The sequence below is a fragment of the Alosa sapidissima genome, chromosome 4, assembly GCF_018492685.1.
Source record: "Alosa sapidissima isolate fAloSap1 chromosome 4, fAloSap1.pri, whole genome shotgun sequence".
Classification (NCBI taxonomy): domain Eukaryota; kingdom Metazoa; phylum Chordata; class Actinopteri; order Clupeiformes; family Clupeidae; genus Alosa; species Alosa sapidissima.
In genome coordinates this window covers 1,249,963-1,276,990 of record NC_055960.1, presented here as the reverse complement: position 1 = coordinate 1,276,990, position 27,028 = coordinate 1,249,963, and the positions used below count along the sequence as shown (strand labels likewise).

Genomic DNA, 27,028 nt, shown 5'->3' with positions numbered 1-27,028 from the left:
CTAACTTATGTAAAATAATGGAGCGTATGGTCACTGACAGGTTAACTTAAATATTAGAGAGCAGGAACTTGCTTATACCTCAGCATAGTGGTTTCCGTAGAGGGAGGTCGACGATGGATCCTGTGCTATGTTTAGAGGATGAAATTAGGAAGGCTCAGGCTAAAAAGGAACTGGTAGCTGCTGTCTTCTTTGATGTGGAGAAGGCGTATGATATGTTATGGAAAGAGGGTCTTCTTATTAAATTAGAATCCATGGGTATTGGTGGAAGAATGTTCAACTGGATTATGAATTTTTTGAAGGACAGGACTATAGAGGTAAGAGTTGGGCTATCCCACTCCAGGATTTACTCTATAGAAAATGGGGTACCGCAAGGGAGTGTATGCAGTCCTATTTTATTTAATATCATGATTAACAAGGTTTTTTCAGAGGTTGATGCTAGACTTGGGAGGTCTTTATATGCAGATGATGGGGCATTGTGGGTGAGTGGGCGTAATGAAGTATTTGTTGGGAAAAAGCTACAGGCAGCAGTCAGCATTGTTGAGAAGTGGGGAAACAGGTGGGGTTTCCGGTTTTCTGTGGACAAGACACAGGTTATTTGTTTTTCTAAGAAGCGCAATAACCCTTATGGGCAATTAGTTAAGCAGGTTCAAAATATAAGGTTTTTAGGTGTGTGGATGGACCATAAACTAACATTTAGAGATCATATTCAGAAAACTGTCACCAAGTGCAAGAAGGCAGTCAATGTTATAAGATGCTTGGTAGGAAGTGGTTGGGGTGCTAGCATGAACTCTCTTAAACATATTTATACTGCCATAGTCAGATCTACATTGGATTATGCATGTATTGTATTTAGTTCAGCTGCAAAATCCCACTTGCAAAAGCTTGACTTGGTTCAGGCACAAGCCCTTCGTCTGTGTTGTGGTGCAGTCAAGACTTCTTCAATCCCAGCTCTCCAGGTGGAGGGTGGGGAGATGCCTTTATCTATGAGACGTCTACAGCTTGCCATGGTGTATTGGGTGAATCTGCAGGGGCATAAGCAGGATCATCCAACCAAACCTGTGTTGAACTCTAGCTGGGAACATGGAAGGAAACAATTTAGCAGTTTTGGATGGGTGGGAAACAGTCAAGCTGAGAAACTGGGTCTTTTAAAATTAAGTCACAGCTGTACAGTGGCATTACCCGTCATTCCCCCTTGGATATTTCCCTTGCCAGCAGTAGATTTTGAAATAGCAAAGATGTCAAAACACTGCAGGGAATATGGTGGGATGAACGATCTGGTGCAACAATACTTAGGTCTCAAGTATAATAGCAGTATTCAAATATTTACAGATGGTTCAAAAGATCCAGATACAGGAAAGACGGGAGCAGTGTATATACCACATTTTCAGAAATCAATATTTAAAAGAACATCAGACCATTTAGCGGTTTACACTGTGGAACTTTTAGCTATTTTACTAGCTCTTACGTGGATATAGGAGGTTGGGTCTAATCAATATACTGTATTATCTGCTCAGACTCAATGGCATCTTTAACAAGTATTACAAATTGCAAATCTGTTTGTAGGCCAGACTTGGTTTTTGAGATCTTTCATAGTCTGTAGACTCCAAAGTCGTAATATAACAGTGTGTTTTTTGTGGGTCCCATCTCATGTTGACATAGAAAGCAATGAAGTAGTTGACCGCTTGGCTAAAAGGGCTCTTAAGTCAGAGTTGCAATGGACAGTCCCATTGAGTAAAACAGAAATTAAAAGTGTCATTAAAACAGAGGTCAACAAACTATGGCAAGCACAGTGGGAAAAGGAGACCAAAGGTCGTTTTTTATATAAAGTACAGAAACAAGTAATTACAAGGAGGCAGGGTGGTTGGAAGCGAAGGGGAGAAGCAGTGGTCACAAGACTAAGAATTGGGCATACATATCTCAATCACAATCTCAGTCGTTTAGGGAAACACACAACAGGACTCTGCACTCACTGTGACAAGAACGAGACTGTAGAACATGTATTGCTAGAGTGTGAAGCATACAACACAGAGAGAACCACACTACTAGAAGACATCAAAGGATTAGGGTACACACATTTAACAGTAGAGGGTTTAACAGTAGAGTAGAGTAGAGTAGTGGGATTCTTTTTCTTCAGTTAAACCATCAGCATGGCCAGCTCTCATGCGGTATTTAAAGGAAACAGGTCTTTTCAATAGAATTTAAGATTACACCCCCATTCTTTTTTTTTTTGTTTACACGAATAAATACAGGCGTCTAACTCCGCATTGAAGCTCCACACCCCAAACAGTTGGTGGCGGTAATGCACCAAGTTGGTATGCCAACCGCCATTAAATTTAAGGAAGAAGAAGAAGAAGAAGAAGAAGAAGAAGATTCCGGCTGCAGTAAAACACCAGAGCCTGTCTACGGAGAGCCTGGCCACTCCGTATTAAGTCCCATTGTACCGAATTTTGGTTGCAGTTCCACCAGAATTCCACTGGGGGCGATTGCCATGAGTGCAGAATGAATGGGAGTCAATGGAGCTAGACGGCTAAATTTGTGTCTTTCACCTGATTGTCGTTGACAAATCTCAGATTTGATTGTAGTTTGTATAACTTCAACATGGGTTATAGGTCAAAAGTTGAATGAACGAGTACTTATGTCCTTTTGATTTCTTACAGTTTGGGTCATTGTTGCCCAAAACACGCTAGCATTGTGCTAATGAGCGATATCATTGACACGTTTGAAAGGCTTTTTAGAACAATTAAGTGACTTTAAAAATATAATACTCCACCAAGTGTATTTTCTTTGCCTCCCCTTTCGAATACAATATTCAAATTATTTGAAAAAAAATTATATCCCGAGAAAAGTGGATTTTGAGGGGTACAGCTCCATAGACCTCCATGCATTCTGCACTCGTGGACGAGCGCCCTCATGTGTAACCACAAAAGGAACTGCAACCAGTTCAGAAACCGGAAGTTTTCCGAGTGTGGCAGTTTCTCCCCTTATTAGACATTCTCTGAAAACACCAAACAAGAAGAAGAAGAAAAACGGAACAGAACGGAACTGACGTCTCATAAAACACCGGATGTTTTATTTGGCCTGTTGCAATTGCTACGGGTCACTGCAACAATTTTAGAAATAAGACATCTTCATATGCTGTCTAACATACTTCGTCTTGAAAAAATGGACGGCGGTGGTAATTGCGGGAATATCAGTGGCATTATGAATAATAGACAAAGGACGATGTTAACAAACAAAGGCCGTGTCGACTGCGTCCGCAACCAGAGAAAGGACTCGGAGGTAATTTTAAGTTTGGTTCAATCTAAGCTAGCATGGGGAGCTTTTAGCATAGCGAACGTATGATGGCATAGTTTACGCTAGTAACGTTATAAAGGACTATCCTGTCTATATTCCTTTGATAGCAAGTATTCCTCGATTATGTTAATGTACATTGTGGGGATAATCTGTCTATTTTATAAGGTGGATAACTAACGCCAGATTGATACCAATTTAGGGATGATCTCGTTAACGTTAGTGTCAACATTACTTAACTTGCATCCGTTAACCTCTTCTCACTGAAGAAGGTGCGTTAAAGGGTGTTTACATGGTCATCACATGAGAACTTTGATTAACGTTAACTTAAATGTTACGATGTCTGAACCTAATTACGATAACGTTATAAAGAAAATAATATCGGAAAGTTTGATTTTTAAACAGTGATGAACGTTACGTGACTTACTGGCGAATTCAGTGACATTAACTCGGGTTCTCAAACTTTCCAAACTCTCCTAGCCATGCCCCCCAGCGCACCTGCTGGAACCCTATTGTTTTTGCTTTGATTATTAGGGGTTTGCACGGCGTGTCATCAGATTTGGACGTTGCCATATTGGAGATACTCGCCTCATTAGAAAGCATTAGGCACTGAAGCAAATCCCTAACATCGTCAAGGAAAATAGGCCAGACTGAGTGTAGGTATCGACTTCCAAAAGTTATTAAAAAACCAGGGAGAAAGGAGAATAATGCCAGAAGTTATCAGAGGAAGGGGGGCGCTTGTGGTTGAACTTGGTACTTCGTCTCCCTCACCCAACTCGTATGGATCTTCGCTGCCAATAAACTGTAATTTATCGAAACATCGCACATTTTCTTGTGGTCCAAGTCCTGTCCTATATGCCTTTGCATCTTAGACGCATTTTGATGAGCTTTTCTGTTGTTTAGACACGGCTACAATCACGTAAGATATCCAAAGTGCATAATCAGAGAAGGTTGATAAAGCGAGACGATTCATAAGAGGGTAAATTCTGGCACGTGGGGTTCGAAGCTGTCACGCCCATTTAGGAGTCTAGCGGGAGGTCCACTGCCCTACAAAGCCAAAAGGCAGTAACTGCATTTTTGGTCGAAAATGAGTTAATGTCATTTTTGGGATATTAAATACTTCCTTTATCATGTGGATAAATATCTATACTCAATTTGACTTTTTTTTTTTTTTAAATAGAGGGTTGTGTTCACCGTAACTCCCAAAACCATACAAGCAACCATGGCAGAGAGCCACAACTGTAGTTACTGTTCTTTTACTTTGTTCTTTGACATACAAGTACAGTTATCATACTCTGCCTTTGGTAGCAAATATTGATTATATGTCAGTTACTGCCTTTTGCCTTTGTAGGGCAATCCAGTGTCTATGTATTCCTATGGGAGAAATGAACATTTTCACGGAATATGACCAATCCCTTAGCCCTACATTCAGCGATGTAAGTTTTGAACCCATTTTCTAGAAGCCACGTGTCTCCCTAACATTCCGACATTGAAATTGTATTTTCCAACGAAACAAATAAAGACAAAAATAGCTTTGTTCGTGATCTGTCACTGTATTCTCAAAGCTCTGGTGCACAGCCACCTGTTCTCAGAGGCTCTAAACTCAGAGATGGTTGATAAACTAACCTTTTTCTTGGCCAACACCGCGCTCTCCCGATTCTTCTTTTGTTTCTTTGTGGGTGCGTAATCCAGGGAACTCATAAAAAATAGCAAATGGTCGCACTCCAAAAATCTTTTTCTTTCTTTTAATCCATTTTAGCACAGGGGTTAATTGACAGCCAGGGGCCGCGTAACTAACCTAACATATTTTTTGCTAGAACTAGTAGACTACCACAAAGTTGCTGAACATATGTTACTTCAGGTTTGTTTGCAACAATATATAAGTTTAACCAAAGTTCTTAGCTGCTAGCTAGCTAGCGAACATTCCCATTCACTTTCCATTTACTGTGCTAACGTTAGCTAGCTAGCTAGCTCGGTTAACGGGGCAAAATTAAAATATTCATTCCGTGTCCGAAAGAGTGTTTCATTGGCATCACACACAAACAATGACTGTAAAATAGTATACAACATTATATGTATATATTATTATTATTATTATTATTATTGCTTATTCAGAGAAAAGTTTGTTTTGACACGCCTATTTAGGAGTCTGGAACTAGTGCCATTTCGTTCCATTGGTCAATCGTCTTATGATTCATCTTAGTTAACTATAGAATCTTTGGCATAATACTCCATTGTACTTCATTCACCCGAGTATCGCCAATATGGCTGCGCGTGCTGGGTTACCATGGTTACCGGCCAGAACGTGATGTCCGTGCAAACCCCTAATTAGGGGTCCAAGTAGAAGAGTGTAGTGAGTTTTTGTTTTAGGCAAGCAAAACTGACGACAACCACAATGTAATTTATTTGTCACATCAATACCCTCACAGATAGCCCTGCTGTGCATTACTTCCCAAAATAACCCAAATTAATAGATCTGCAAGATCTGTCACAAGAAATGTCAAACAAGTTGATTAAAGCGTACTACTCGACGTTCCCGATCGGTAGCGCGACAATGTGACGTCAAAATGACGTGTATCTCTCTGGCGCGCCAGGATTTTGGCCGGGTAGCGCACGGTAGCGCACCCAAAGATTGTTAAGGCGGAGCAAGATACTTTGTCGTAGTTCATGTCTATGGGCGCAAAATGGGGATCGAATCCTGTCGTATTGATGAGTGTACGTTGCAACCAGCCAACAGCAGCAGCATAAATAACTGGTGCACACCTGATATAAGGTCGATTTTCTCCAGACTGCAATGCTCTAAAAATTTACCTGAAAGGTTCAGAAGTGTTTGAGGATCATGAAAACGTGCCCAAAATTCACATTCCTAACTCTATAAAACCAAGATCTTCGCATATAGTGAAATTCTGAGCTATGGCCATAGACTTCAATGGAGGAGTTGCTGCCTCTGCTCTGCATAAAGGGGGATTTTGACCCCCCCCCTCGTGCGATCCGGGTTCCCGGAAGTGGCTCCTGATGAAATATCTTGCTCTGCCTTAACAATCTTTGGCGCACCACTCTATTTTTTTTCAGCTGAGCGCGACAAACCGTAAACCGGAAGATGGACTAGTTCGAGTTTGAGAGTTGCAGTTCGGAGGACCGTTTTGTTACAGGCGTGAATTTTTAATAGTTTGCTGGATAAGTTAACAAAGTTACCAGCGAGAGTCGCAACACATGGAATTAAGAGGAAAGAATAGAAAAGATTTATTTTCAACGAACGGATATCTACTAAGACCTGAACAAAATCTGGGCAGCCGTGGCATACTGGTTAGCGTTTCGGACTTGTAACCGGAGGGTTGCCGGTTCGAACCCCAACCAGTAGGAACGGCTGAAGTGCCCTTGAGCAAGGCACCTAACCCTTCACTGCTCCCCGAGCGCCGCTGTTGTAGCAGGTAGCTCACTGCGCTGGGATTAGTGTGTGCTTCACCTCACTGTGTGTTCACTGTGTGCTGAGTGTGTTTCACTAATTCACTGATTGGGATAAATGCAGAGACCAATTTTCCCTCAAGGGATCAAAAGAGGATACTTATAAATACTTATACTTTCCACTTAGGAAATAGGAAATTACACAAACTCAGCTAGCTGCTAGCTAGCTAGCCAGTTTACTAAAATGTTTAATTATTAAAATTTCCCTCGGGATGACTAAAGTATATCTATATATCCATCTATCTATCTATCTGCACACACCTTGGAAACTAGATGGTAATGATGGTAGTTGTGAATAGCAGTAACCAAAGTCTGAAGTACCATCACGGAGGCTAGCTAGTGTTTTTTACTGCCATTGACGCCAATGCTTCTGACAGCTTCGTCTACTGTGTATCGTAGGTAGCAATAGCCTTTTCACAACAGCGACACCTCTGTTCAGGAGAATATTGCAACTAGTGTCACGACCACCACGCGTGAGTATAAATGGTTACGGCGCTCCTGTGACGTCACATTGTCGCGCTACAGGTCGGGAACGGCGAGTATGTAGAAGCCTTAAGCCCACTCCTCCCTCAGCTGGTCTTTCAGCTCTAACCTAATGTTACTTCTTAGGCCTACTCATTTTGATGGCTCTCTATCTCCTTAAAGAGCATCTTGCAGGTTGGAAACTCCTGTAAAGCATAGTGTAGATAAACGATAAAGGAACTAGATTCTCAGACAGAAAAAAAATGACAACTACGCCAGAAACAACATATTGTGAGAAAATGCGCATCTAATGTAACACCGGTGTCTTCGCGGAGACATCACTCTCCAGTTTCATTTTTGCTGTTGTTGCGAGCGAGCTAATAGGCTACGATATGGGAAATACTTTCAATATGATCAGCTTCAGAAATGAATGGGTTTTCCTTAGCCTGTGCTACACCTTTCTACCAAGTTGTGTAAAAATTGTAGTTTTTGCGATGTTGACAAACATGCGTAGCACATGGAAGCTCTTGATGCCGCATGCCACTAACGTCTATAAAAAACAATATATTTATGGAATAAAACTAGACAGGTACCTCGGATTAGAATTGCTGTTTATTGTTTAACTGCAATTTTCAGCAGCCAGTGGAGGGCGTTTAGCCTACTATGCTTCCGGACAATATTTTGCGTCTCCCCTAATTCTGAAGCAGTGGCACCGCTAAATGAAGAGGAAACACTGAGAAGAAAGTTAATGTTTTAAATAGGCTACATCAATACAATATATAATACAATATATCCCTCACCCTATGCTATAGACCTTTTATTTATTTTCTTATTTCATCACACACACACACACACACACACACGCACATATATCTGACCTTCTCCAACTTTTGCACATCTCCATAGAACTTTTTATTTATTATTTTTGATTTCTCCTCCATCTACCCATGTCCTTGGTTGCCTAGCCTTTCGCCCCCCCTCCCCAACACACACACAAAAAAAAACACACACACACACTTACATCATCACTGTCATCACCTCACATACATACAGCACACTGCTTGTTACAGTAAGCCTCCTCTACTTGCTGCACACTGCCCCCCCCCCCTCCCTACATACACAGCACATTGTCTTGAGGATCTTCTCCAACACACATCCACTACATACTTACAGCACACTGCCCCCACCTACCTACACACACACACACACACAGTCACTGCTACACTCCCCTCCCGCCCACACACACATCTTCATCACTCACATACATCATACATACAGTACTCTGCTTGCAATAGTAAGTCCCTTCACCATACTTGCAGTACACTGCCCCCCCCCCCCCCCCCCCTCCCCTACCTACACAGCACATTATTTCATCAGGAAGCTTCTCCAACACACATCCCCAACATACTTACAGCACACTGTCCACCCCCCCCAATACACAGCACATTGTCTCATGAGGAAGCTTCTCCAACACACATATTGCACACTGCCCTCTCCCCACATACACAGCACACTATCCCATCTCCCCTGTCATCCCCCCCAACACACACACCAAGGCCACTGGCAGTTGGGTTAGCCCCTTGAGCCGTGGATCTGCCCAAGGTTTCTTCCTTGGTAAGGGAGTTTTTCCCTTGCCCCTGTTGCTCTTGGGTGCTCCTTGTTGGTGCCCCCCCCCCACCCCCCCAATTCCAATCCTCCCCCACCTTTCTTATGCAGCCCTTGCCACTTAATCTACTAAACCCCTCTTCTACTGCACTTTTTCCCCCCCCCCCACTTTGCACAAATAGGCTGACACCAGACATAATTTCACTGCATTTCTTACTTCCAGTAACTATATGCATGTGACAATAAACTTCTTTGTATCCTTGCAAGTGAAACTGGACGGGCCATAATAGCCTCTGACTAGAATAAGGCTACTTATTGTTAAATTGCAATGTGAGTGGCAGCCAGCAGGGGAGGATACTTCGGCAGGATTATTTAAAAAGCAACTGCAACTACATTGTGCGTCTGCCCTGATTCTGAAACCGTGGGGGTATTAATTAAACCGTGGCGGGCCGCCTTGCTGAAATAAACGTAGAGGAAACACTGAAGAAGAAGGTAGGCTACACTTTTGGGGCTAGGAAGAATGGAATGCATGTAAGACAGCATAGTCGCATACATAGTGGCAGTAGCCTATAGTTTAGGCAGCTGCTGCCACATTAACTGCTGCAAGTGTCAAACAATAGGCCATACTAACGATCTAGCAAATAACTGCAAGCCTAATAATAATTACAGGCACTTGTGGTCATTCCGCGGCCGGTAAAAATATACTCACATTCTAACAAGCATTTACATAATAAAATACCACTGGCAATGTCAACGCAAATATTTAACAAACACAATGTAACAAAAAAATATTTTTCTCTGTGGCCCTAATATTCCGTCATTGTATATATAGCCTTGTAGTCTATGGGAAACTGTAAATTATCTAATGATTGCAAAATCATCTAAAAATCATCATTTATCCAAAATTATTGAAATTAATTATCACAAACGTTTAAATAATGACAGTGGGTCTAGTTAAATGTGATAACAATGTGTAGTGGGCCGTGGAATAAGTTAACTATTGGTTTCCGTTTGTGGTGACTGCTGACTGAGATAAGGAATGAGATTAAATAGATCCTGGAATTTAGCCTGGTCTGGAGCAGGCTAGCTCCACAGAATAAATCTCCATGGTAACTTATACCACAGCATATCCTACTGCCCCCTATCCCGCTTTTGTGCAACCGGATCACAGATAAATTGAGCCAGGATAACCAAGATATCCTGGCTGAATCCCTTATCCTACTTTTGTGCAACGGGCTCCTACTGTGGAATGAACTCCCTACTGATATTAAATATGCCCCAACTGCCACCATTTTTAAGTCTGACTGACACGCCTTAAGGTGGAGTGACACGCCTCAAGACTAAATTATTCACTGTTGCCTTCTCCTAAACTGATCTTCAGTTACAGAAAAAATAACAAACACAGACAAAATAAGTCACAGACAGAGCGTTTACCATTGTAAGGCAAGGCAAGATTTATTTATATAGCACATTTTCGTACCAGGGCAATTCAAAGTGCTTCACAGGCAAAAATAGGAAAGTGCATTTATACTCTAAAAATGTACATAAAAAAAAAAATAGTACAAAAATAGAGTTTTAAATGTATATGTCAATAAAAGCTAAGGCGAGACAAACATGTTTAATAATTAGACCATAAAATCCATAAAAACCATATAATCCCTAAAACCAGAAAAGTGTTTGCATAGACGAGGGAGGGGAGAGCTCTAAGGAATGTTGGGATGGAAAGACCTAGGCATAGGCGAGGGAGAAGAGGTGCGTCTTTAGCCTACTTTTAAAACAGCTTGTTGTTGGAGCAGTTTTTGTGTTCTATTGTGATGGTATTGCTCCACAGACCCTCCAGAATTATTGGCACCTGTGCTAAAGTTGACTAAAGTTTTGACTAAAAAGTTGACAATAAAAAGATTTATTGTAATCTCACAATGAAAAAAATAGGAAACATCCAACCTTGAAGGGAAGCAAAATTATTTTGAGAAAAAGGAAAATCTCATAAAGAAATACATTTTTATAATGAAAACACGTTGCTCACAATTCTTGGCACCCCTGAAAAATCTTATATACAAAACAGAAGCATTTTTTTCTGTCTAATCTCAACTTATTTAAGTAAATCAGAGTGTCTGTGAACTTTCAGAAGTAGTTTTTGACTTTCTTTTTCAATAAAGAAATAAAGTCACACAGGCTAAATCCTCTAGTCATTTTTCAACAAGAGAATATAGTATAAATATACTCTTTTGATCCCGTGAGGGAAATTTGGTCTCTGCATTTATCCCAATCCGTGAATTAGTGAAACACACTCAGCACACAGTGAACACACAGTGAGGTGAAGCGCACACACTAATCCCGGCGCAGTGAGCTGCCTGCAACAACAGCGGCACTCGGGGAGCAGTGAGGGGTTAGGTGCCTTGCTCAAGGGCACTTCAGCCGTGCCTACTGGTCGGGGTTCGAACCGGCAACCCTCCGGTTACAAGTCCGAAGCGCTAACCAGTAGGCCACGGCTGCCCCCACTAAATATACTAAAAACACTCAATTTAAATAAAAAAAGTTTGTAGACATTTGTAAGTCAGAGAATGTCTATGAAAACTAGGTACTTTGTTGAAGTATCCCTTTATTTACAGTTAAAAAACAATGATTAATGATCTTGCCCCCAGGTACAGTATGGAGGATGGTAAGATAGGCAAAAAATTCCATAGGAACCACTGTTGGAGAGTTACAGACAAAGGTATCATCTTGGAGTCACCAAGTCCCCCAAAAAAAACTTCGAAAGTGACCTCACTGCTAATAGATTATTTAGAGGGCATGCCAGGTAAAAGCCTGTCCAGTCATTTAATTACCAATGTTAACAGCAGGAGTGACTGAATGGTACAGTGACTTTGTCTGGAAGTGTGGTCTATTGTCAAACGAAATGAAAATTGCGCTCTTTGGCTAGAAACACTTTAGGTGTGTTTGCACCTAACGTCTGCAGAAGTTATGTCTCATTTGTCTAAACAAAGGCTAACCAGAGATGGCTACAAAGGCAAACTAAACACCATCGTTTTGGTTGTTAGTTCGCTGTCGGCGGTATTTTCATGAAACACCCAGTACATGTGCATACTCACAAGGTCTGCCACCTCTCCGCCATTAGCTATTGAAAAAAGCTCTGTTCGAAATCAGAGACATTCCCCCCGCCCTACTTTTCCCTGAATCCAGTCGTATTCCTCTAGACTAGTCCCTATGTGGTGAACGGTATGGAAGGTATTAAAGCTTGAAAATGGATGAAAACCTAAAGCAAAAAAATTGTGATGGTGTTCTGCCTCATTTTTTGAAAATGTGGTATTTTTGTACCCAGCATTCAATGGCCTATGGAAGCATATTCAAATGCAAAAAAGTCTTAATAGATGACTTAATAATATTGTGGAGGTAGTAAATTCATCTCTATAATTCCTGCATATACCCTGCACACAAACAACAGCATAGCTGATAGGCACAGGTAGCACATTTGAAAAATACTGCGATAATACCAATGACTGACATAATCACGCAGACTGGCACAAATATTTTCTAGAGGAAATGCTGCTAAGTAACATTATTTCGCTACTTATCATTAATAGCCTTAGCAAGTGACATATATTGATTGTTCACATTACCTTTGGTGCACTTTCTTGAAAAAGAAGACCTTGATATAAAATTGTGCTAAGAAGTTTTCAAATTATAGTTCAGATAAGTCATTTTTTAACCATGTGCTAAAGAATATCCATGGATATGATAATGTTTTTCATCAGGGCTTCTCGGAGTCTCCGGATCTGGAATTTGAATATGCGGACACAGACAAGTGGGCATCTGAACTTTCCGGTGAGTTTTTTTTTTTTTTATTGTGTGTGGGTGTTGAATGCCTTCAGTTCATATTTGGTAAACTCATGATTGAACTGGTTAGTTATAATTTCACCTTTCTACACCTTATCTAAGTATGCTAATTTCTTTCAGAGATATATAGTTATACAGAGGGACCCGAGTTTATATTGAACAGAAAATGCTTTGAAGAAGACTTCAGAACTCATGGTAAAAATCTTTATGATAAATAGATAACATGTTATTGAATGTCTGTTTTAAAACACAGACCTTTGTGGAACATGGTAACCATGATTTTGTTCTGTCATCGTTTATTTTTGTTTTACGAATGTGATTCTTAATGTTTGTGTCACCCTATATCTGTCAGTAACAGATAAGTGCTGGACAGAGTTAGACTCTGCTCATCACCGAGCACATGCCATGCGCCTATTGGATGGACTAGAGGTCACAGCCCGTGAGAAAAGACTGAAAATTGCCAGAGCGATACTCTACATCGCACAGGGTATGTGCATATAGACACACACAGACAGACACACACACACAGACACTCCGCAGGCATGCAGACTACTCACCTTTCGGCGAAATTCGCCGTTTTGAATCCAAAATGACTGACTTGCGTGGTTTGTGCAGAACCGATGAGAAAATATTTTGGGGGGGGGGGGGTCAACGTGAGCTGAGTTTACTATTGTGCAGACGCAAACACATCTTGGTGTTGCCAGAGCGCAAATTTCAGCAACGAATGTTAGGCTATGTGCGTTTACTAAACATCAGTGGAAGCTTGTTGCTGCAGAGGCAACGTGAACAGAACGCTCGCGCAGGTATAGCCTCCTTTTGTGAGCGCAGATAGGCCTAGATGCGTCTGAAATGTCAGCTGGAATGTGAGCACGGCGAGGAGAGGTGCCTAGAGAGGTCACAGGTGGGCTAGTTGAAACTTTCAACTTCTGTTAGCAAAAGACGTTGAGATTAGCGGTTTTGGCGGTTTTGTTTTAATGTTGTTAAAGTTAGCGATATGAGACAGAAATATAGACACAACGAGTTAATTTGATGAATAGGTTACGTGCTGTACTTGGTCTAGATCGGCAAAAGGTGAAGCAAATACACAGACCTTATCTGAATGACCTAAAGACTTAAATGTCTCCTAAACTGGGCTGTGCAAAACGTTTAACTCTTTAATTATTCACATTTAACTCTTTAATTATTCACATTAGCCTTTGCTATACTGATCTTTGCTATACTGATCTTGCTCAGAGACATGTCTTTAAGAAACGTTCAGTGACCTGATCTGAAGTAGCCTGTGCCTATAGGGTAGGCTACAGTTTAACATGTAGTGTAAACACTATTCACACAACACAACTTTATTGGTTGGTTAAACAAACTAACTAGCACAATGCCACAATCTGTAAGTAACCTAGGCTGCAGGATAACACTTGTTATGAAACCGTGTGCCCTCCACAACACACCCACTCCCCTCTCCCCCAACATTATAAATCAATTGCACCATATTGCTATTTAGCATAGTAATGTTATACACCATTTGAAAGCTTGGACACTGGGAATCCATATATGACAACCTTTTTCATGTACAATCTGTATAGTGCTTTACATTGTCAGATTAATCTTACTATGTCTCAATTAAATTGTATCAAATTGCCCTCCTCCCCCTCCGGTGCTTCCCTACCTTCTAGCTGCAGTGTGTATCCTTATCAATAATATGGATGCAGCAAATTGGGTATTGAAATAGTCACAGGAATCCATATTTTTATCCATTGTTTTATCCAATATTTGTTGTGCAGATGTATAATCCATTTTATCCACACCCATTGAACCAACAAAAAAAATGCCAAGACATTTCTGTAATTATTCCATAGTGTAGTCATTCCATCAGAACCTCTGACAAACAATCCAAATAGTACAGAAACCACACAGTAAGGCTTTTATTGTCAGTATGCATTTTGGGTAACCAAAAGTCCTATGGGGAGTTTCCATTGGGCATTTTACAAAACGCATGGGCATACCTTAGCAAATAATGGTCTAAATTACTCATTTTTCATTTTATTTTGATCTACTTTTGCACACGGCTTCACAAGACCTGGTCTAGACACAAAAATGCCCATTCCATAGGAAGTTAAAACATTTCAAATCGAAATTATCCTACAGAGCTGGGGATGAAGCTGGCATGAAAACAGCGAGAGCCAACCTGTCCCGTGGCATCAAGGAAGCAAAAAAGGAATACACTCACAAGATAACCACCCACTTCAAAGACAGCAGGAACGCACAAAGCCTATGGCAGGGCATTCAGGCCCTCACGGACTACAAGCCCGCGCCACAGAGCTGTGAGAGCAACATCCCTCTGCTCAACAACCTGAACCGCTTCTTTGCTCGCTTTGAAGCACAAAACAGCACCTGCCCACAGAAGACCCATCCCCCTCTACATGAGCAGCCCCTGTGCCTCTCTGCCGACAGCGTGAAGAGGACACTTGCTGCTATCAACACCCGTAAGGCAACAGGTCCAGACAACATCCCAGGTCGTGCGCTGAAGGACTGCGCAGGGGAGCTTAAGGATGTCTTCACAGACATCTTTAACACTTCCCTGAAGCAAGCCATCGTCCCATCATGTTTCAAAGCTGCCACCATCATACCTGTGCCGAAGAAAACTGCTCCATCCTGCTTCAATGACTACCGCCCTGTGGCACTGACACCCATCATCATGAAGTGCTTTGAGCGGCTTGTCATGTCACATATCAAAGCCACTCTCCCCCCCACCCTGGACCCCTTCCAGTTTGCATACCGAGCCAAGCGGTCTACAGAGGATGCAATCTGCTCTGCCCTCCACCCAGCCCTCACCCACCTGGAAAAAAGAGACTCATATGTGAGATTGCTGTTTATAGACTTCAGTTCTGCATTCAACACCATAATACCACAACAACTCATCTGCAAACTGGACAAACTGGGACTCAGTACCTACCTCTGCAACTGGCTACTGGACTTCCTCTGTCAGAGGCCCCAAGTAGTACGTGTTGGCAACAATACCTCAAGCAGCATCACACTGAGCACAGGGGCCCCCCAAGGCTGCGTGCTCAGTCCGCTGCTCTTCACCCTGCTGACGCATGACTGCACTGCAACCTACAGCAACAATCACATAGTGAAATTTGCTGACGACACAACTCTGGTGGGTCTCATCACCAAGGGCGACGAGACTCAATACAGGTTGGAGGTCGACCATCTGACCACGTGGTGCAGGGACAACAACCTCCTGCTGAACGTCAGCAAGACCAAAGAGATTGTTGTTGACTTCCGGAGAGGTCACACCCAACACCTGCCACTGACCATCGACGGTGCTGTGGTGGAGAGAGCGAGCAGCACCAAATTCCTGGGGGTGCACATCAGTGAAGACCTCTCCTGGACCACCAACACTGCATCACTGGCGAAGAGAGCTCAGCGCCGCCTGTACTTCCTGCGGAAACTCAGGCGAGCAAGTGCTCCACCAGCCATCATGACCACATTCTACCGAGGCACCATTGAGAGCATCCTCTCCAGCTGTATCGCTGTGTGGGGCGGAAGCTGCACTGAATACAACAGGAAAGCCCTGCAGCGCATAGTAAACACAGCTGGAAGGATCATTGGTGCTTCACTCCCCTCCCTGAAGGACATTTACACCACCCACCTCACCCGCAAGGCGACCAAAATTGTGAGTGATTCAAGTCACCCCGCTCACAATCTGTTTGATCTACTGCCCTCTGGGAAGAGGTACAGAAGCCTGCGCTCCCGCACTACCAGACTCACCAACAGCTTCATACACCAAGCTGTAAGGATGCTGAACTCTCTCCCTCCTCTCCCCTCTCCACCCTCAGCTACATAACATCCTGGACATTGGACCCACAATGGCCGCCCGCACTACTCCACTTGCACACTTGGACTTAAATTGGTAAAATGTCTTGTCTTCACCGTGGGATAGTGAGAAACGTAATTTCGATCTCTTTGTATGTCTGGAACATGTGAAGAAATTGACAATAAAGCTGACTTTGACTTTGACTTTGAATTAGTCTAGTCTACCCTATTTTATATAATGTTTGTCTGAAATAGTGTGTGTCTCAAGCAAGTTTCACCTAGTTTGGTTCAACAAATATTCAAACTTATCATCTTTATTCTAATACTATGCCTACTATGTCTTCATGTCCAATAGGCCTGAAATCTTCAGAAATGTCTGAACTTCAGGCACAGAGAAAAAAGAAAGAAAGAAAACTCATGTAGATTGCTTAGGAGGAGAGGAGGGCCATGCTGAAGCATGCTGCCAAACAGTGCAACGGGCCCCTCACACTTAAGGAGAAATAGGAGAAGAAGACACTTTTCTTTTTTATATTCACTTATTTTTTATCATACATATGATATTTTTGGCCAAAACTAATTTTTTAGTGATTTTATAGTTTGTTTTCTTTATAAATCTCTGGTTTTGGGCCATTTCATACTCCGTGGAAGCTATGCACTATTGTCACTTCGCGTGCCCTTCTCACCAGAGACAGACACGCACAGAGACAGACACGCACAGAGACAGACACGCACAGAGACAGACACGCACAGAGACAGACACGCACAGAGACAGACACGCACAGAGACAGACACGCACAGAGACAGACACGCACAGAGACAGACACGCACAGAGACAGACACGCACAAAGGTTTTGGACATAGTACAACTGACAGGAATAAGAAATGTCAGTGATCTTTAGATATCCTCCTTAAGGCGAGACACGGCAGGTGAAAAAATCGTTTTTTCAAGCACTGGCCAATTTTGAGATTTTGGGCTAGTTTGCTACCTTAGCATATATTCTTTCACATTACTACAACAAAAAACTTAGATTTACACATTTAGGTGCTTATTTCATTACACTGTTTTTACTCGCGGCTGTATATTTCTCCTAAATTTACCAAATGTTAGCATTCTAACCTTGCATTCACTACCGCGACCGTGATCCGAAACATAGCATGTGTAGTACCGTTGTAAAGCTCTGTTTCTCCTGCATGACGATATGTGATCCAAATATGGACACTCCCTTTGTATCTGCAACCAATCGCAGAAGTTCAAAGGCGAGTCTAGGCTGAGAACAGAATTTTATTGGCTGTTTCAAGGCTGTTTTCTCAAAATGAGTTTCCTCTCTCACTCTGAGCATGAAATCTCCACTTCAGAAGCACTTACATACATCACATTTTCTAATCTTAAGCCTAACTATATTTAGAAGATTTTTATAGAGGGGTTTGTTGATGTATCATTCCTAGCCTGATTTATGACATTTTATGCCTAAAAACATGGCAAAACCCGATTTGTTTTTTTTGAGGCTATTGACAGCATATTCTGATTTACAGGATAACAAAAGTAGATATCCATAAATCCCTCTGTAATGTTTTTCCATCTAATATGTGAACACAATGAAAAAATCATTTTGAACTTGGCTGTATCTAATGCTCAGGTTTCGTGTTTTAAAATGTATGCAAATTAGCGCATATTTAATTAGATAATGCCTAATTTGTAAACATTAAATTACAGAAAACTTGTAATAAATTTTTTCTTATATTATTGTAAGTAATCAACTGGGGAAGTTTCATAGTGATATCTGCTAGTTAACATTTTTAACCTATTCACCTGTAGTGTCTCGCCTTAAGTGCCAGAACACACCAAGCCATTTAAGTATTAGCGGCAATGCCTCTTGAGTTGCAAGTTGATCTGCAGACTACTGCCCACAGCTACCCGACAATATGCATTATGCAGATACACAGAATCTGTCTATAAATTGCAGGAACGTGTTTTTTTTTTATTATTTTTTTTTTATTAAGCTTGTGGTGTTATGATTTGGCTTTTCATTTCTCTGTGCAGATGTGTGGAAATGCAAAGCTTAATGCAGTCAAGTAAGAATGTGTGTCCTAGTCTGGGGGTGGAGAAGTTGCATTTAAAGGTGCTCTAAGAGATGCTAGGTAATGTCACTTCTGTTGACGTTCAAACAAAAGAGAGCTAGCTCGCTACTCCCTCCCCCTCCTTCCCGTGTAATTTAAACTCTCCTAAACGCGCATCTCATGGTCCAGGCTGGAGCCGGTTATTTTTTTTACTGTTTTTGGAGCCTGGGTTGCCCACAGAGACCACGTTTTTTTTTTTGGTGTATTCAGGGCACAGGCAGCTAGCGGATGGTGGGTGATGTTTGCTGTATGTGACAAAAATGCTTTAGCTTAGAAACCGTGTGAAATTGCTTGGAGCACCTTTTTAAGAGCAACAACTCAAGGATGAAGTTATTTATTACTTTTGTGGTCATCAATGCTTTCCTTGCTTTTTATTTGCTCAGGCACTTTTGCAGAGTGCTCATCTGAAGCAGAAGTGCAACACTGGATGCGTTACAATGCATTCCTCTTGCTGGAGGTGGGCACGTTCTCGGCCCTGGTGGAGCTGCTGAACATGGAGATTGAGTAAGGAGAGGGTCTTGGTTAAGTGCAGTGCTGTAAATGATTTTCTGATGTAAAAATATTTTTTTATAAAGAATTTCGATGAATTGATTGAATGTTTTTCCTTGTATGAACACTATGAATCTTACTCATTGTTATCACTCCTTTGACAGTAACAGTGCTGCATGCAGCAGTGCAGTGAGAAAACCAGCAATCTCTCTGGCAGACAGCACAGACCTCAGGTGTGTGTGTGTGTGTGTGTGTGTGTGTGTGTGTGTGTGTGTGTGTGTGTGTGTACATAGTCAAACGTTTGGACACCTAGTTATTCATTCTTACTGTTTTTATATAGTTGATCAAAACTGAAAACTATGAAATAACACTCATGGTTTCATGTAGTAAACAGAAACATGTAAACAAAGCTTAATGTACATTTTTAGGCTCTTCAAAACAGTCAACATTTGATGTGATGACATAATTTCACACATCACACTCTCTCAACCATACTATATTAACTTAGACACTGGAAATGGTTTTCCAACAGTCTTGAACGAGTTTCTAAACATGTTGAGCACTTGTTGGCTGCCTTTCGTTCAGTTATATTAATCAAGAAGCATTCCAGGGCCCGTATTCACAGATTTTTTGTGATAAAAGAAGTACCTAAGTCTGGGAGAACTGGGAGTGAGTTAGGAGTCCTTTCGACTACTTCTAAGACCAATGCACAAAAGATCGGAACGCAAACGCTCTTGAATGTTTTGATTATGGGCTACAATACCCATCTTAAACACTAGTGGCCGTTCTTACATATTGCACCTTTAAAGGAGCCACAGCACTTTTATGACAAAACACCATGCTATATAAATGTTATTCTGTTTACTCTCAGTTTGCTGTTACTGTACATGGAGGACAGGCCAATTATGAGTTATGTCAACATCAACATCATTTGTTGGCTTTGAAACATTTTCAGCATATTTCAACAATTCCGCGATAATACCGATACTGTAATCGTGATGTTAAAGACTGTAGTAGACAGTCTTCAGATATATGGAGACAGTTTAGTACTTTGGCCACAGTCTTGAAGTGGGTAAAATTTGTAACATTTGCAACAAGTAATGTCAACTATTTAACTAGTTACACTGATGATGCAGAGTTCGCTAGCGAGCAAGCTAATCAAGCTAATATGGACTGTTTTGATGTGTATGAACAGGGAGGGGAGCATCTAGATGATCTACGCCAGTGTTTCCCAAACTTTTTTCTGGGGACCCACTTTTTAAAAAGGACACAAACTAGATCCTAATAGAAAGCTGTTAGCTTTCCTGGATAAATGGCATAAGTTAGGCCTTACACAACATAAATTGTCACTATGACGCGACCCAGTCTTTGGAAACCAATGATCTACTGTACCAATTCGAAATCACAATGGTTAGAGAATGTTCAATCTGTTCAATATCCCTAACGGAATGCATGTCTTGGCCAAAAACGCCAAAAGACGATGTTATATTAATATTGCAAATGAACGACAAACTCTGAAATTAGATGTTATTATTATTATTATTATTATTATTACAGCAGCAAAACTATTAGGTTAAGTTTATAACGTTGTGGCCGGCCACCAAGCGTCTTCTGCCCCACAGCTGCGCGCGCATCTAGTTTTGTTGGTAAATAGGAAACCCGTGTATAAGTGTAGCTTAGCTAAATTGTGCATGGTAACATACTGATTGTAAATGTGTTAGCTGTAAATCAGGGCAACTGCAGCTTGCCGGTGAAACTTAAACTGGTATCCTACTTTTTGTTGTTCTACAGGATCCTACTCAACATCATGTATCTCATGGTGGAAACCATCCACCAGGAGGACCCAATGGACAGTCCAGAGTGGAAAGCTGCTAGAGAGACTTTTAAAACTGAACTAGGTAGGGGCTGTTTTGCATGTGCTAAATCCTGTTCAAATTTGGCAACCTTAGATTAAGTGGTTGATTGCCAATGAAAGTAATCAGAAGGCTTTGCATGTGTGCACTCCCATGTTATAGGCTCAACTCTCTACAACAATGAACCAATGTCAGTAGTGCTCTTTGGCATGGTGACTAAGTTTTGCAGTGGTCATGCTCCACACTTCCCAATGAAGAAGGTGTTACTGCTGCTGTGGAAGAGCATACTGGTAAGTTACCTGCTCCCTTTCTTACATTGACATGTTTTCATACATGCCATATTTCTATTATCAGAATAATTACAATATTCTGATTCCATATGAGTCATGTAAACACCTTATTCCAGTTGCCATAAGCCGATTAAGATCATATTACGATTACAAAAAACTAGGGCTGTCAATCGATTAAATTTTTTTTATCTAATTAATTACATACTCTGTGATTAATTAATCTAAATTAATCGCATATATAATTTAAGTATTTTAAATATTTAAATTCAAATGAATCATTGAATAATCAGCATTAGTGACATTAAAGTTCAAAAACTCTTTTATTATTATTTTCACTGTTCAAATAATGGCCATAATAATCTATGATATGACCTAATATGCTGAGGAAATAAATTAAAAAGGTCTTTGGGAAGAAGTGTTTTTTTTTCACATACAAGGCATTTCAGGCCACAGATATATCCTAGGGGACACAATGAAAATAAATTAACACTCCCCTCAATGTCAACACTTATTTCTTTGCATTGATGTGCGACTATAGAGTTGATGAACTCCGGTGATATGCAAATTCCTTGCTGCAGACATGGCAAAGGACTTTATTTTCAACACTTTATTTTTACCAACACCATCAGGCCATTTTTTAAAAGTAAATGTTCCAATCAATGATCCAGGCAGCACGTTTTCTTCTCTCTCCTTCATTTTACAGTCTAATTTTTACTGACTAGAACGGCTCGGGGTCAAAGGTCATACGGAATCAATTAATCTGCACTCATTTTTTTTAATCAGTTATTTTGACAGCCCTACAAAAAACCCAAAGAAGACCCCTGGCATATCCAGAATATTGTAAATGGCCCCTTTCAGAATATTGCATTATAGTAGCTCGGATACGGATACCTTGTCTTGGCTGAATTACTGAAGCTAAGCAGGTGTGGGCCTGGTTAGTACTTGGATGGGAGACCTCCTTGGAAAACTAGGTTGCTGCTGGAAGTAGTGTTGGTGGGTGGTCAGTAGTTGGCACTCTTCCCTCTGACCAAAAAGATCGATCCCAATGCCCCAGTGCAGTGACGGGGACACTGTACTGTAGGAGATGCCGTCCTTCCGATGAGACGTTGAGATGAAAACCCAAGTCCTGAATCACTGTGGTCATTAAAGATCCCATGGCACTTATCGCAAAGAGTAGGTGGTTTCCCGGTGTCCTGGCTAAATTTCCAACCTAGCTCATTCCAGTGTAATTGGCTCATTCACTCCCTTTGTTGCTCAAACATAGCCAAAAGTGTGGCTAAAAGTTTGTACTTATGGAGTGAAGGTGAGATCCATTTATATTATATATAAATAATATTTATATTATAATATTCCGTATTTATATTATATTTAGTATTCAAATCTGAAAGTTTGAATGTCATGGAATTCATTGATGGGTGAAAGCAATATTCGTTAAAAGGCTGAGCGACAAACTCAAAGAAGCAGCTTTTGCGCGCACTGCTGACATGCTGAAACCCTTCAAAGCAGCTTAGGGACCGTTCGTTATTTATAAACGGGGTCACCGGAAGGATTTTGAGTGCTTCAATCAAAAGTTGCATGACCCTCCCCTGCCTGCAAAAAAAATTTCAACGTCCCTCCAGCAGTGTTTTCAAAAAAGACATGACCCTCCCCGGCCAATTGTCGATACCTTCCGCCCACGTTATAAAGCGCTATGAAAACACATCGACGTAAGCTATCTAAGAGAGTGAGTTCTAAACTCACCCTCTGCTTTCTGATCTTACACATCACACTTCACCAAGATGGTGGCCATTTCAGTAGATTTATTCACTAACATTGTTGTGGAAACACAATAAGCATGGAAACTAAATGCACACTTCCTGCAACTGCATTAGCCTAGGCTACTTGAAATAAGTTACTCCTCTAGTAAGTATTCACATGAAATAAAACAATAAAACATTGAGACCATTCAACAAAGCACACTGGGTAATAACAAATTCAACACATGAACTTTTTGCTATGGACTCGTCTCTAGACTTCCTCGGTCATTGCAAAGCTGCCGAAGCTGAACATTATCCAAAACTCAATTTCTCAGACGAGCGTCAATTTGGGAGCATGCTACACTCCTTCCTTCTCAAATGACTTGAAAAGGCCGTTTGCACAATTTCACAAATAATCACAGGGACCGAAAAATACCTAACATGACAACTTTTTCCGGGTTTAGGCCTATCATTTTAACTTTTCCCCGCTGTCTTGCCGTTTTAATAGTTTCCCGTAGAATATCCCATATTACTGTAATACTCTCATAACATTAGCATTCTGGCCTGTCTCTGTGTTGTCCTGTTGTTACCCCTTGCCCTTCCAGAGAAACTGATGTATTCAAATCATCATTTTGCTTGCTTGAATGCGAACTCAGAGTGATGTTAACCTACAGTAGGCCTATTTAAGTTAACGACGTGGGTGTCGTGAGAGCACGATTCATTGTCGCTTGCAGTGTTCGGCCGTAGGCTATGTCTACGTGCGCACCTGCCAGGCTAAGAGCCAAAGAAATCCTCTTGTATATTCACTCCAAGTTGGCCTACCATAACGTACCAACTCTACACTGTAGACCAAAAACTGGCTATTTATATGACCAATGTATTTGTTCAACTTTATGAAGCAGAATTACGCACTGCTACTTGGAACATAACACATTTTTGTTGGAGAGAGAATGACCGCGATTAACACATTGCACTTGTTGCTGGTTACTAATAAATAGGGCCTACTATTTTTTGCAAACAACAAAAACAGAAAGGATGGAGCTCAGCAAAGCTAGAGATGGGCAGGAACAAGGTCAATTGGTAGAAATGCTAGTCAAAACGTTAGGAGCTGGATGTGTGGATGAATGAAGCACAAGTATGCTTAATAAGCATGCACACTGTTTAAAGTTAGGCTAGGCTACACGGTAAACTACAGGTAAACCAAAGTTAAATTTAGCTTTTTTAGGGCTGGATAAAGTTGACCAAATGGATGTAGGCTGTTAGGCATGAATAAAGTAGGCTACTTTGTTGCTCCAACCTTCCAACGTTAATGGGGAGGGATGTTGACATTTTCCGTATTTTGCGTGAGAAACCCGGGAAATCTCCCTTATTTTCATTGTTCAATGTTGATAGAGCTATGGAATGAAAGGGAACGTTATATGGCGACAGAAATCAACAATCAAAAAAGCCACTTTGATTTTTTGCTGTTTTCATTAATACAAAAGATGGGTGACCCCCCCCCCCCCCCCCTCCTAGACAAAAAAAAGTTAGGTGACCCTCCCCTCAAGAAAGAATAAAAAGATATGACCCTCCCCTATTTTCCTCCGGTGGCCCCGTTTATAAATAACGAACGGTCCCTTAAGGCTTAAAAGCAAAATAGCTACTCTTATCTGGCCAAATTCACCCATTTGGCTGTCATGGAGGATCAAATAAGTCAAGCTAAGCAGCCTGAGTGTAGTTTCACAATCAGGGTGTGCTCTTGACATTTTTCACACACAGGCCTACAGTATGTACCCCAAATTATGTCATAATATTCCAACATTATATGTTATTAATGGCTAGATCTAGGAGCACTTAGGACAACTGGAAAAAAGAACAGTAAAACAATAATATAACAATAACAATTTATTGGCACAAAATGCACCTTTCATTAATTTTTATCCACAAATTGGTGTTTTCATTTAAAATCTTAACCATTTCCACAACTGATATAAGCAAAAGTATACTATGAACAGAAAATTTGACCACATCACAACGTGAAAAGGGTTTAGTGAACACATAATGTTAACAGACATGTGAAGGTAAAAATTACGTACAACAGAAATTTGTCTTAGAAAGAGCTTAAATGACTGACCCCATTTGGCATAGGGTATACCTTTGCTATACTTCATACCAAGCAACAACATGCCCAGAATCAATTTGAACATCAGAAGCAAAAATGCAATTAAAATAGCATAATTATGCACCTGTGAAAACATGCACAGTGATACCCTAAGTTTATCCAAAAAAGTGTTTAGGAAAAACAGTGTCAGGATTTTACCATTTTAGAGGTAACATCTTAATTATTTGTGTGTTTAGACAAAGAAATACTAAAATGTCCTCTCCAACTCAAATGTTTGACAGTCCACCAGTCACAGTTCAATCAAGACATATCCAAAAATGTTTTACAGTTGTCCAACATCAGAAGCTTTCAATGAGAGGCAAGCAATCATTTAAGTGTCATGGCTATTCAGTTTACACAAGAATATTTTTAGGAATTGGTGTATTTGCAACAAAAACCTTAATTATGCATATTATATCCCATATATACATACAAATCACTAATATGTTTTGCCGTATAGACTGTGTACTACCCATCAGTAGGATTTATAATGCTTCAGATGGGATATTTACTTGTGCTGTCAGTTAAATGCGTTATTAACAGCATTAACGCAAACCCATTTTAACGGCGTCAACTTTTTTTATTGCGAGATTAACGTTGTTTTTGGCCTAGAAAACTTTGGAGTTTTTTTGACATGCTGTTGCAACAACTAGTAACGTTAGAAAAACTCACCACACCGGATCTAGCTAGACACACACTTGTTTGGTGTTGCGAGCTGGCCAAAGGATAGTAGCCTAGGCTAACGCATTTATCGTGTGCCGCCAAAGTCTTATTTTACACCGTCCTTGTTCTGTTAGTCCTTCTTATTTTACACCGTACACTTGTTCTGTTAGGCCTATCAACAATCCTCTTTGGCCCTTTGATGCACCGTTTCTTGTCCTCAAACTGCCACAGACACTTCCTAGCAAAGATTCTAAGAACTTGGTAGGTTTCTGCCTAGTCCTCTTACTGTAGGCATGGAGATAATAAACACCACCGCTGAACTCCCGGTCTGTAGACACCGAATGCGACATGAGTGTGTTGCAATCTCCTTACGACATTCAATCATCATTGGATTCATTTTTCTCAATACAACTCCGCACACCAGCATCGCACTTTGCCTCCGTGTAAATCACAATTTAATTATATTTGGTTGACGCCGCCCCAATAAAATCCATTGTTCATCCAGTGTTTGCCAGTGAAAATGCTGGCGCTGATGCATGTGGCAAGTGACAGTGCACCATATAAAATAGCAGTGCACTCATGTCGGTGCTGGTGTTGGCTATGTCGACATGGAATTAAAATATCACCGAAGCACTTCAAGTTTAAGCTTTAATCTAGCCTACAAGCTAAACATTGTTTACACTCACACTGTTACACGTCAACTGAACATAGGCTATGACTAGGCTATTTCTGTTTGTTATGCACTTCATTGAAATGTGCTCTAGGCCTAGGCTACATTTCTCAATATGAAGTTCCTTATTTTCAACTGAACTCAAAGATAATGGCTATTTCGAGTATTTTCTGTTTATTATGCCCTTTATAATGTGTGTACATTTTGTGCATGCACTTCTGCTGTAGCATTTATAGCATCTGCTGGAGCTGTTTTTATCAGCTATATTTCTGAATAATACTGACTTCTGGAAATTTTAATCATGTGATAAAATATGCGATTAATCACGATTAACTATAGAAATACAGCGATTTAATCGCGATTAAACAACCCTAATACTTACCCATGTAGACAGATGATCTAATACTTTGATTTTTCATACGTGTTTCCCAATATCATCCCTTGGGTTATCCATGCGCTGATGTCTTGAAACAACTTTTCTATCCCTTCTACAGACCTATATTGACCGTGTCGTCTGAAATGTCAGCAAACAATGACATTTTTGTAATTGGAATGTAGATGTAGTTTTGACCCTTTTGAAACAAAGCGCACACCCT

General features: G+C 40.9%; 1 protein-coding gene across 3 annotated transcripts in view; it reads left to right on the top strand.

The window, feature by feature from the left end:
• Window positions 1-3,031: 3,031 nt before the first annotated feature.
• Window positions 3,032-27,028, top strand: part of strip1 (striatin interacting protein 1) — a 66,267-nt gene continuing 42,270 nt past the window's right edge. Inside the window, exons 1-8 of one of the 3 annotated variants that reach the window (XM_042088896.1) lie at window positions 3,032-3,279; window positions 12,579-12,648; window positions 12,781-12,855; window positions 13,019-13,147; window positions 18,975-19,095; window positions 19,245-19,313; window positions 20,872-20,978; window positions 21,096-21,223. In XM_042088896.1, coding sequence (XP_041944830.1) covers window positions 3,133-3,279; window positions 12,579-12,648; window positions 12,781-12,855; window positions 13,019-13,147; window positions 18,975-19,095; window positions 19,245-19,313; window positions 20,872-20,978; window positions 21,096-21,223 — 846 coding nt within the window. In that variant the 5' untranslated portion in view covers window positions 3,032-3,132. Of the gene's footprint in view, window positions 3,280-12,578; window positions 12,649-12,780; window positions 12,856-13,012; window positions 13,148-18,974; window positions 19,096-19,244; window positions 19,314-20,871; window positions 20,979-21,095; window positions 21,224-27,028 lie in introns of all 3 variants that reach the window. The other 2 variants (XM_042088894.1, XM_042088895.1) reach the window with 2 other exon arrangements.